This window comes from Talpa occidentalis, unplaced genomic scaffold (assembly GCF_014898055.3).
Source record: "Talpa occidentalis isolate TD23 unplaced genomic scaffold, MPIMG_talOcc4v2.1 talOcc4.5, whole genome shotgun sequence".
Taxonomy (NCBI): domain Eukaryota; kingdom Metazoa; phylum Chordata; class Mammalia; order Eulipotyphla; family Talpidae; genus Talpa; species Talpa occidentalis.
The window spans coordinates 62198848-62211677 of record NW_023604861.1 but is presented as its reverse complement, the minus strand read 5'-3'; the positions used below and the strand labels follow the sequence as shown (position 1 = coordinate 62211677).

Here is a 12830-nt window from a genome sequence, read left to right as displayed (position 1 = left end):
ATGTGGCATAGAGTAGATTTTTAGTTTCCAGGATTTTGTTCTCCATGATCTAGCATGTAGTGGTAGGCCTGGATCTATTTTCATACCTTATGGGGGCCTTGCTTCTCAGGGAGGATTTACCACATTATTCAAAAGGTTCTCCACTTACTGAAGGACACTGTCTTATGTTCTGCTACAGAGTAGCCATGATATCATTTCTCTTGCCCTTTAAATATATTTGAGGGGCCTCCCTGGTAGCACAAGGGGTTAAAACACAACATATGAAGCAATCCACAGCCACTGCAGCTTGAGTTCGATCCCCTGGCCAGCCAGGGAGCAACCCACATGGCACAGCAGACATCTCCTAACTCACCCACTGCTCCCCTCAGCAGTGTATTTCAATCTGCCTATTCTGTTCCCCACTCTGTCTCTGGTGAATCCTCTCATCATCCACACCTCTGGCCTGTACCCCAGTTCTTGTATGCATAAATAAATAAATCTTTAAAATATATAAATTCAGCTCTAACCCTAGTTAATTTCAACCAATTATATAACTTATGTTTACCCCAGTTTTTTCATCTATAAAATGCATTACATGTACTTACCTTTTAGAGTTGTGATATGTTGTTCAGTATCACCTACAAGCTATTTTTTGTATATTTTGTGAGGCTAAAGAGATCTAGCTTGATTATGGAATCATAGAATAATAAGAAAATAGATTTTATAGTGAAAGAGATTTTAAAGTTTTAGAAACCAAAAATCAGGCCCAACATCTATTTTTTAAGCATCCACATGATTTTTCTACATAAAGGGCCTGGACTGAGTACCGTCTCAACCTGAGCTGTGCTTGTTGAACTAGAGTTGGAAGGTCCATAAGTAGTGTAGACCTTGCCCACCTGAACACTGCTATGGAGCCCTCTAGGGCTCAAGAACGCACAGCGTGGGACCACTTACTAGTGATTTCACTGATGGGGCCCCACAGCATTGAGACTTGAGTTTTGGGTGAGCTCCTTTATAGCAGAGCTAGGCTTCCCCACTCAGGAGCTCTCTATACTACAGCCTGGCCACCTGCCCTGCAGATACTGATACCTCTTCATTATAAATATTAAATTTCTCAATCATTTCTACATGTTAAGCGGATTTTTGTAAATTGGCCCTGAGAACCTAGACATTCATCTTCTAGGGGATTATTTTCCTCTTATACTTGGCTTTTTGTTGCAGAATAAGATCATCCAAAGACCAGGACATGGATATAGGGATGATTGAGCAGCTGAGAGAAGCAGTGGATTTACTGCAAGATCCCAACAGGTATGTGTGTCTTTCCTTGGCCCAGGTTTCCTTGGCCCAAAATGTTTCACACACATTTTGGGCTCAGTTTAACCACTAACATGATTAACTGCCTGTTATCCAAGATTCATTAATAGAAGAGTCAAACTTCTACAGGGATTGAGTTAAGTTTTACATTTTTCTACCCCTTAATGAAACTCATTCACTCTTCCTGAAATTCAAATGGGAATTTTTGGTATAATGAAGGCGCATTCTTTAAAAAGCAGAGTTTCACATCCTAAGCCATGGTAGTTAGTGAGAGGGTGGAAATCAGAGACAAGAAAGCTGAGTGTGCACACGCACATGTGTGGGCTGTGTGCCCTTTTGGGCATGCATGTGCAAATGCACATGTGCATATATGAGAAATGGGGAAATAGAAATAGTATAGCTATTATATTATAGAAGTTATGAGGAATTAGCAATAGGATAGCTGGTGAAAAATGCAGACTTCAAGTCAGCCAGCTACTGGTCCCAAATTCAGCTCTAACCCTAGTTAATTTCAACCAATTATATAACTTATGTTTACCCCAGTTTCTTCATCTATAAAATGCATTACATGTACTTACCTTTTAGAGTTGTGAGGATTTAAAATAATATATAAACTGCTGGTGGGAAGGTAAATTGGCAAAACCATTCCAGAGGGCATTCTAGTAGTATATAGCTATAGTTTAATAAACAAGTATAAACCTTTATCATCAAAGTCAAGGATTTATTCCAAGGGACAAGAAAAGCAAATATTATGAGGGAGATGGTGTTTTTCATATAATGTATTTGGGGGAAAAAGGAAATAATCTAAGCATTTGGAGATACTTAAATATATTTTGGTCATTAGTAAAATGGAATATATTGTGGCCTATAAAAAGTTTTTTTGAAGCTTCCAACATATTTTGGAATGAACATCGCATTATGTTAACTTTAAAAAGTTATGTAGATGGCATAAAGTTTGGTCAAAATTATATAGATTGTATAACAAACTTAGAAAAAAAAAGTACAAGGAAATATGTTAAGATGGATTTTTCTCTATAGGTATTTCTAAATTACTACTTTTCTTTATACTTGTATATATTTAGAGACCTTGTAGTAGGTGCTATTGTGTTTCTTCTATGATTGCTTTACTCAGTGGGTAGGATGTAAGAGAATAGTTTTAGATGTGAGTCTTTGGTATTTTTGAGATGGGAAAACAGCAGGGACAATAGATTTGAGGAAGAGGAGGATGTTGGGGTCGGTTTAGGATATGCTTAATAGAATCCAAGATGGCGAGGGACAATGTCCATTCAGCTGCTGGATGTTTTATTCTGTGGCTTAGAGATTTAAATCTGAAAGTCATTTTCATGAGGTCCTGTGGTAACAGAAGTTGTATAAAAGAAAGAGGATCCCAGGGGCAAGCATGTTAATGGAAAAAGAACTTGAGTCCAGGTCAGAAGTCTGAAGACATACTGTGATAAAGAGAAGGCCTCAATTAGGCTCAAACTTTATATTGTTTTAATATTTCCACCTCTAACATTTCAAATCACCTTTCCAATAAACTGTTCTTGCAAATGCTATGTTGATTAACATATAAGATCCAAAGCAAAAAAGAAAAGCCTATGGCACTGGAACCCATAGTGAGACCCACTGACTGGAAGGGGTGTCTCCGGCTCTGGGTCTCAGTTTCATCATACTTCATGGGAAGTGGGTTGACTTGAGGATCTCCAGATTTCTCTCCAGCTTGGCATTGTCTGAGACAATGAGCTGTCAAGGATGTTGAGCAAATAGTGGGAATGTGTCAACTTGAGTAACCTTCCAAGTCAGTTGATTTGCATCGTTATGGATGCATAAATTTTACAAGTACGCTTTGTTCCAAGATTTTATATGGACTTTGCTTCCTCCTGATAAAATCCACTACTTTAGCTGCTTCAAAGCTTTTGTTGTTTATCCTGTAATAACCATTAAGTATAAGAATCCTCACTTTATACTAATGTGTCTCTGAGCCACTGAAATATTAAGAGTCTCTTTTTTGCTTCTGATAGATTGAGCAGTTTTTTTTTTTTTTTTATTTGTAACTGCTTGGGTCTGAGTATCAATAATAAATAGTTAACAATTACATTTCGTTTTTCCTGTATCTCATTGATCTGGATTTTTTTGTTGTTGTTTTAGTTAAGCCCTTGATTATAGGATTAAATTCCATACAACCTTAACATCAAAAAGAAATCTAGTTGAATATTGCTATACTGATGTGTCTTTAATCTTGGTCTCTTCTCTGAAGGATTTTCGATTATTGGCTCAATAGCATTTTTCAATAAATTTGTATAATATGAACTCCTCTCTGCTTTTTGTAACTTTTATTAATATGACTTACAGAAATTCCTGGTTTCATACATTTTTTTTTTTTATTTATTTATTTGTTTGTTTTTTTTTTTTTTTTTTTTTTTGTTTGTTTTTTGTTTTATACATGCACCGGGTACAGTCAGAAGTGCGGGAGGGTGAGAGAATTCACCAGAGCCAGAGCAGGGAGCAGAGCAGGCAGAAGGACCGAAATACACTGCTGAGGGGAGCAGCGGGCGGCAGGAGAGGTCTGCGTGCCATGTGGGACCCTCCTCCGGTGGCCGGGGAGCAGCCGGGGATCGAACCGGCGCTACAGAGGCTGCGGGCAGCTTCACAACCCAGCGCTCAACCGCTGCGCCACCGGGGAGGCCCTGGTTTCATACATTTTTTAAAAACTCAACTTTTAAAACTGCAGAAATTCAGAAACTGCCTATAATGAAATTTCAAATACAAATATGATTACCCAATTGCCTAAAATTATTCATTTTTTTAAGTGAGAGTATTAGTGTATATCAGAGAGATCTTTCTATTATTAAAACAAAATGCTCATGGTAAATATTATACCATATAGTACCTGTAGCAACTTTACTTGCTTCTGTAAATTAATAAAGTTCTAGAATAAAATTTAGTGTATGCTACCTATGACTATTATGACTTTGTTAGAAATTACTATTATATTGCAAGTAAGCTGAACTTCAGTGCCAATAGCAGACAATTGTATTAACTTTGGCATTATCATGTAGTTTGAAATTTCTACCATAAGACTTTCATTACTTAATCCTAATGATAATCATAGCTTTTTAATATATTACACAGCAAAATTTATTAAATATTTAATAAATTTACTAATATCTGTTTTTTCTTACTCTTCAGATTAAGTACAGATATTACAGAGAGAAGTATTGTAAACTTTTATCCTATGGAATCAGCAGAAACCTTAGAATTACAAGATCCTGCATTAAAGTATGTTTATTTTTATTACTGAATATATTTTCTCTTTTTACATTGAAATATTTATGATTTAAATTCCACCTTACATTTGTGTTTTTTCCTCATTCCTACAGTGGTCAGATACAGCTGGAGACGTCTCCCATGTGTGAGGTAAGGCTGTTCTTGGATTAACCAGAGTTCCATTCAATATCCTGCCAAAGAACAGTGACCACCATATTTTGTAAAGACTTAACATTTACCAGTGAGCCATTGATCATTCAGATTTGTTCAAGATCTATTTTTATCTTCTTTGGCTTTCCTGCTTATCTATTATACTTTACTTCTAATCTTCCATTAGAGATGGAAGTTGGCTTTTCCATTAAGTTTTCTAAATTCTTGAAGTCTAGTAGTCTTGCTGAGTCAGGTGCTGGCTATGGAGGTACATAGGGAATCTGCTGTGTGTCAGAAACTGGAGGTAGAACTGTTTATTATAGATTTTAGAGACAGGAAAGCTACCTCTGATCTGATCAGGATAAAATAAACTGGAAAAGATTTCAAAAGGAACAAATGAAGCCTAGGAGGATTAAGAGACTAACACAGAGGAATGGGTGAGGATATTTGGTAAATTAGATAGGGGTACAGTTTGAGTAGTTGTGGAAAAAGCAGTTTTGACATAAAAATAGAGAAGGTCCCAAAGAAACAGTCATAGAGAAATGGGAGTGAGGGAGTGAAACATAGGTTGTAATTTATTTCATCCCTTCCTAGTGAATAGCCACAGGATAGCTAGCTTCATACAAATCAATTTTATACCCCTGGGGTGTCTGAACATGTACTGTTCAGTAGTAAAGTGCTCTCACATACCTAGCTAGCTAAGTCTTTGTGTTTATTAAAGAGAAAAAAAAATTGTAATATTAAAATGCATGTTCTCGTAAAGTAATGGTTTCATTGTTAAGCACAGTGACTGGGAATTATGTTGAGTTTCAGTCCTACTTCCAAGACTTGCTATCTTAGGGCTACTATGGGCAGTCTTTCTAAACTGCACCTTCATTATCTGTTAATTGTGTTCAGTGTCACAACCCGGGGCACCTAAATGTTAGCTATTATGTTCTCTACTACTCTGTTATGTTTTTGGCATGGCCCTTCACCAGAATCACTGCACCGCCTCTTTCCTGGGTGGTGGCATGGTTGAGCTAACCAAGAATAGAATCTTTGGAAACATTTATTTGATGACTGCCCTGGGACCATTTCAGCAAGCCCTCTGTTTGAGACACACTACTTTTTGTTCTGTGAAGATGCACTTTTTTTCCCCAGCTTTTTATATGGAAATAATTTTTAATTTATAAAAGGTTGAAAAGATTTTGCCAGATTCTATGGAGGTTATAAATATTACCTTTTACCCAGATTTACCTGTTGTTAAAATTTACCACATTTGCTGCAGCATTTGCTCTCTTTCTTTCTCTACATGCATAGTTCTTTTTCTGACAGTTTGAGAGTAAATTTCATACACCATAACCTTTGCCCTGAACATTTCAGAGTATGTTTTCTAAGAATAAGCATTTTATATTACATAACCATGTTTCAGTTACCATAAATAGGCATTGAAAAAATATTTTCATCTAATCTATCACCCATATTCCAAGTATTTAGGTCGGCCTTTTGATGTCTTTCAAAGCATCCCCTCCCTGCCTCCAGTGTAGGGTGCTATAGTTTTCAGGTATCTGTAGTTTTCTTTATTGTGAAACATTTAGATAACCTTTCTTTGACTTTTATGACCCTGATATTTTGAAGAGTATTGCCCACTCTTTTTTTTTTTTTTTTTAGAATAGGATGCTCCTTATTTTGTGACACAAAATCTTCTATTTCTTTTTTTTTTTAAGATTTATTTATTTATGCATACAAGAACTGGGATACAGGCCAGAAGTGAGGGGGGTTTGTGGTTGAGAGGATTCACCAGAGACAGAATGAGGAACAGAACAGACAGATCAACTGAAATACACTGCTGAGGGGAGCAGCGAGCAAGTCAGGAGAGGTCTGCTATACCATGTGGGTAGCTCCCTGGCAGGGAATCGAACTTGTGCTGCAGAGGCTGCAGATTGCTTTATAGGCTGCATCTTAACGCCTTGCACCACCAGGGAGGCCCTTCTCCTATTTCTTAATGGTTAGATTGAGGTTCTGCATTTTGTTTGGGATGCTGCACAGGTGATGTTATATCCTCTTGGGCTATCACTTTTGGGGCACACTGTCCACATAGGCTTATGAGTGATAATTCAATCACCCAATCCAGGTATAACCTAATTTCTCTACTGTATAATTACTGTTCTATTGTTACCTTGCAACAAATAAGCAGTTAGTGAAGAGGTACTTCCAGACTATGTTAGTACCCACTGCAGATCCAGTTTTACTCTAGTCAAATGGATACCTATCTGTGAGTATGAATGACTTCAGAACCAGGAAGACACAAGGCCTCCAAAAAAAAAAAAAAAAAAGATATCTTATCCATCTCTGATTTGCAATGATTTGTATTAGTATTATTGTTTTTCTTTTTTGATTGAATAAGGAGTCATATTGGTGTAAGGGATTCCTAGTCCTTGTCTTGCTTCTTTAGGGCAATTCTCTGTCCATCTTGACAGGCACATCTCCATTATTTTAAAAAGAGATGGAGGAATTGCTGTGATGGAAAAAAGGTAGTCGCTAGAAGAATGGAAAAAAAAATAAAGTAGTGGATTAACAAGGCCAGTGCAAATGATTATACAAAATTTATATGTGATCTTCATTTATAATTTCTCTATTTTTATATTCTCTTCTGTCTCATTCAGAAAAAAATTAGTACCTTTAAAGTAGCTTGAGTCAATTAATTAGTATTTTTAAGTATTTGTGCTGCACTCACCCTGTTTTTTTTAACTTTATTTTTAATTTTTTTCTTATTTTGTATATTTTTACATCATTTTTCATTTTTGTACAATGTATGCATTTTCATCTTGGTTATATTCCCCATACAATTCCCACCACCCTTGTTTTGATCCTACTCCCTTCCCCCTCACTGCATAGTATGTCTCTGGTTTATAGTTGCTTGTTGATTTTGATTTTTACTTTACTATGTGAAGAATGTAAAGTTACTCTCAAGAAAGAAGACTTAGATATTAAAAAAAAAAAAAAACCTAGAGAAGAATATGAGATGGTCCCTAATCTTGGGTATTTTTTAGGTGTCCTGGGAGGCTGGGGAAGAGAAAGAGGATTTAAAGAGAGGGAATTAACCCCAAATCTTTGGATATCAGTTTGAATTTGGATCCGTGTCCAGAAGTTGCACTGAACAGGCAGCTTGGCCGTGGAGGAACCAGTGCTGTGTGAGCACCGGGAGAAGCACTGAGGCCGTGGCGCCCGGGTACAGGAGCCCAAGATAATGAGGTGCTTTGTAATGGCTAGCACATTATTATCTGGCTTCACCCATAGTTTAGATGACTCTGTCAAGTTTTGGAGCAATTGGCATCCATTCAGGAAGAATTACAAATTACTTTCTTATGTAAAAATACCAAATGGGGGACAATAGGAAAAATTAGAGGGAACAAATTGCTTATAGAGAGAATGAAACCTGCAATTACATGTTGGCATTTTTAAAAGGCCATTTAACAGGATTATGAAATTAAGAATATTTTATTCTAAGAAGTATTTTTTCCCTAAGATTTCTCCAAGTCAAGAGCACTCCTAACATTAAGAATAGAAAAAAGGGAATTAATGTTTCTGTGTCCTTTGGGTAAATACCTAGGAGTGGAATTGCTGGATTATATGGAAGCTCTATCTTCAGTAGGTTGAGGAATATCCACACAGCTTTCCATAATGGTTGGACCAGTTTGCACTCCCACCAGCAGTGCGGGAGAGTTCCTTTTTCTCCACATCCTTGCCAACATTTGTTGTTGCTAGTTTTTTTAATATGTGCCATTCTCACTGGTCAAAGGACACAGAAACATTAATTCCAAAGAGCACCTGCACCCCTATGTTTATAGCAGCACTATTTACAATAGCTCAGCTTTGGAAACAACCCAAATGCCCAAAAATAGATGACTGGATCAAGAAGATGTGGTACATATGCACAATGGAATATTATTCAGCCTTCAAAAAAGATAAACACATGCAATTTGCAGCAACATGGATGGAGCTGGAAGGGATCATGCTCAGTGAAATAAGCCAGAAAGAAAAAGAAAAATACCGGATGGTCTCACTCATAGCAGGAATCTAGAAAACCTAAATAAGGGACCAGAAAAAAGAATAACTATAAGAAAGAAAAAATCCAAATCAACAAACAACTATGAACCAAAGACACACTATAGGGGGGCGGGGAAAGAAGGATTGGGGTCAAAATAAGGGGGTTGCAATTGTATGGGAATATAAAAATAAAATTAAAAAAAAATAGAAAATGGGGGCCTCCCCTGGTGACCAGCAGTTGAGCGCTGGGCTGCAAAGCTGCCCGCAGCCTCTGCAGTGCCAGTCTGATACCCCGCCGCCAGCGAGGGTCCCACATGGTGCGCAGACCTCCTGCCGCGCTCGCTGCTCCCCTCAGCAGTGGTGAATTCTCTCACCCTCCCACGCTTCGGACTGTACCCAGTGCTTGTATAAATAAATAAATAAATCTTTAAAAAAAAAATAGAAAAAGGGCCTCCCTGGTGTCACAGGGGTTAAAGACAGCACTATCAAGCTATCGCCAGCCACTGAAGCACAAGTTCGATACCCGGCCAGGGAGATGACTCACATGGTGCTGTAGACCTCTCCTGACTCGCCTGCTGCTCCCCTCAGTGTATTTCAGTAGATCTGCCTGCTCTGCTCCCCACTCTCTCTGATGAATCATCTCACCCCCTACACCTCTGGCTTACACCCCAGTTCTTCTAGGCATAAATAAATAAATCTTTAAAAAAAAATAGAAGCAGACATCTTAGTTATTCTAATTTGATAGCACATATAACTTATATCAGCTATCACCACATTATTCATCAGAATGAATGAATCAGTTCTTGATTACCATAAAATGAAGGCAAAAATGGATAAAATAAGCTCGAGTTTCCCTGTTGAAGATCCCTTGTCTCTAAGCCACTTTTGTGCAGGTTTTCTAGGATTCTGCTCTGAGCACAGGCCTTCCTCTTCTCCTGAAGCACCTGGTCCCACTCATGGACACAGGCACCTCACACATAATAATGATGTCAAATCACACTCCAGCACATTCTCCCCTCGCCCACTGTTCAGATTGCATGTCCATGCCCCATAACTTTCTTGTTCTCTACATGCTAAAGTGAATTTATCACCTTCCTCTTGAACTGCTTCCACATGCTTGGTGGCCTTCAGTGGCCTTCACCCACCCGTCCACTCCTGCTGTGGAACCAGGATGTCATGGTCATTTACACGTTCTGCACATTTTACTGTAGAAAATTTCTTAATTCTTTTTTCTTAAACTATTGTAGGATTGACAGCATAAGAATTTCCCAGTTAATCCATGTATGTGATCCATGTATGCGTATTTATTAAAGGTCCCAGTGAGATTCTGTGTAGTCAGGAACCATTGCCTTCATTCATTTCTAAGAAACACATAGCTAAAGTGAGTATAGGAGCCTGCAGGTAACTTGGTAATCTTGTGGGGCTAGCCGATGTTACAGGCACCTCACTCTGGGAAATCTCTTTTCTTCCTTTTTTTTTGTAATACTTTATATTTTTCTATAAATACAACTGCATGTTTTTAAAAAATGTAAGTTTGACCTAGTTAAGTACTAAAAACAGTAATTAATTAATTCAGTATATATTTGTTGTTTGCCTTTGTGCAAAGGGTATGAGGAAAGTAATAAAGACTCAACTCTTGTTTCGATATTAGTCTAATCAAAACATACCATACATTTTTTTTTTCTTCCTTAAGGTGCAAAATGACTTAACTTTACAGAGTAATGGGAGCCAATATTCTCCAAGTGAGGTAAGTTTCCTGACGATTAATGGAGGCTGAGGAATTTCGTGAAGTCTGAACTGGAATGTTTTTTATGTACTCTTAAGACATCAGTGATTAATGAGTTAATCACTGGGGGTGTCTCTCTCATTAGCTTCCATTGCCTTACCTGGCCCTATTCATAATTTAAGATTGAATTTAAGCTAAAATTAAGTTATAATTTAATAAACAAAGATATAAAGGTATATGTTGAAAACCAGATATGGGGACATCTTTGTAGACAGTAGATGAAATAGCTCTAATAGTCATTATTGTGGTATGACTTTCCTATAACAAGCCATCTGTGTTTAGTGCTACCTGTGTTCCTGTCTCATCATGTTATGAGATTCTTCATGATGTGTCCTCTGAAGTGGATGTGTGTGTACTTATGTGTGTGCTCAGGCACGTGCATGGCACACCCTATGCTGGGGCAGAGAATGACTGCCAGGTTCACATTGTTATAACATATCTTTATAATGAGTGAATAAAAACGCAATGGATCCTCTCAAAACAATATTCTGTTGATTATTCCCCATAAACACTTGCATTATGAAGATGAAGATGCAGCTGTTATTTATTTATTTATTTATTCATTTACTCATTTATTTATTTGTTTGTTTGTTTATTTATTTTTGGCCATCACACAGCAACAAATACAGTATGCTCAAAGAAGCATGCATAGATCTGCTTTGGTTTTTTAAAATTTCCTCTCCTTCTGATACCACAGATTAGAGAGAATTCTCCTGCAGTCTCTCCTACCACAAATACCACTGCTCCATTTGGCCTGAAGCCTCGATCAGGTAAATTCAAATCTCAGCCTGTTCTTAAAACTTGTAACAACGCAGCGTTTCTGTTTACTGTTTAAAACATGTATATTTTTAGTGCGAGCAGTTTCATCTACTGTTTGAGTTTGAGTCATGACATCAGAACTTTGCCACAGCTTGAAGAGGCTGCATTTTGAAACTTTATTTTCAGTGAATCGCTTGTTAAGTCCATGTTGTCAGAAATAGGCATCTTATCACTTTTGAAACAGAACAAGGGAAAAAGGTGGTAGGGCATGCAAGAGGGGATCAGCTATTTTGAGTTTCTTTCCCAAGGAAGATAAAACAGCTACCCCCTTGCCACAGGGGTTCCCAGTACCCTGTGAGTTAAAGAGCAGCCTCTAGGAGGCTTTGGGGGAGCATGCTAGGGAGGTGACACCTTTCTGAGACAGCCAGTCTTCAGTTGCTTTCTGAGCCTAGGAGGGTCTGTGTATTTACTCATCTAATGTGATCATTTCAAGACTCATAAGTGTGGTCAGAAACATCTCTCTTTTAAAGAACCTTTCTGCTTATTTCTTTTATTTATTTTTAGTATTGTCACAGTAGTAACTTACAACGATGTATAAAATAACTTGATTTAAAAAAATTGTTATGTATGGAAACAGACCCTCTTCAGCAAAAGCTAATACAGAACACATGTTTTTGGGGTTTTCACTAAATCATTCTGGTAGCTGTAGAAGTTATACATATGTATATTTTGAAAAAGGGTGCCTATAATAAAAAACAAACATGACTATTTATAAATGGAAGTTTTCTTTTCATTTTTTGGAGCAAGTTGACTGATGGATAACACGGGGCCAGGTGTAATGATGTCCTGGTATTTTTAAAGTGTTATAAGACAAAGCCATTTGAGTACATGCATGGGCAAGGCAAGAGTTAGTAGGTGTCTTATGGAAAGTGAAATTGTTCATGTAATAAAATTTAAATAACTGGACTCATCACTCATGGAACCGAGACATATGCAACAAGACCTGGGCTGGGCTTCCAACTCCATAGGCTCAGGTGTGTGCTGAGAAAAATGGAGGACACTGGTCACATCTCAGTGCCTTTAGCGATAACTCTGCGGCCCAAAGAGTTACCTCTACACACTGAGAATCTCATATTGGACTACAGAGTTTCTTTTAATCCTTTCCAGCAGTTTTACAAAATTTAAAATTTTCCAAAGAACAATATTCTTATGAATGTGCCTCTTTGCCATTTTAGTTGTAAAATTGTTTGACTTTTTCATTTCTTTGTGAACCAAACTTGAGTTATCAGCATGATACTTGCACTGTGAAACTGTTTCAAATTCTTTTTAGTGGTGAAAAATAAAAGGGAATATTTATTTTGAATAGCAGAAAGCAAAGACAATTTCCACTCCAAGCTCCCAACCTTTCTATAATGCTGACTAACCAATGTGGGAATTGTTATAGTTGTTGAAAGCTTTGTGGGGTTTGGTTGCTGTAAATAATGCTGGTTTATCTTCAGCAACCTCAAGTGACATTTGGAACTTCAAAAAACTAGCATTATGTGTT

At 37.4% G+C, this 12830-nt stretch overlaps 1 protein-coding gene across 3 annotated transcripts in view; it reads left to right on the top strand.

Annotated features, from left to right (window-relative positions):
- The window catches only part of LRCH1 (leucine rich repeats and calponin homology domain containing 1), a 189369-nt gene that overhangs the window by 142181 nt on the left and 34358 nt on the right, over nucleotides 1-12830 (top strand). For all 3 annotated transcript variants that reach the window (XM_037527331.2, XM_037527333.2, XM_037527332.2), the window contains exons 11-15: nucleotides 1201-1287; nucleotides 4483-4572; nucleotides 4674-4710; nucleotides 10433-10486; nucleotides 11223-11295. In XM_037527331.2, coding sequence (XP_037383228.1) covers nucleotides 1201-1287; nucleotides 4483-4572; nucleotides 4674-4710; nucleotides 10433-10486; nucleotides 11223-11295 — 341 coding nt within the window. The remainder of the gene's footprint in view (nucleotides 1-1200; nucleotides 1288-4482; nucleotides 4573-4673; nucleotides 4711-10432; nucleotides 10487-11222; nucleotides 11296-12830) is intronic.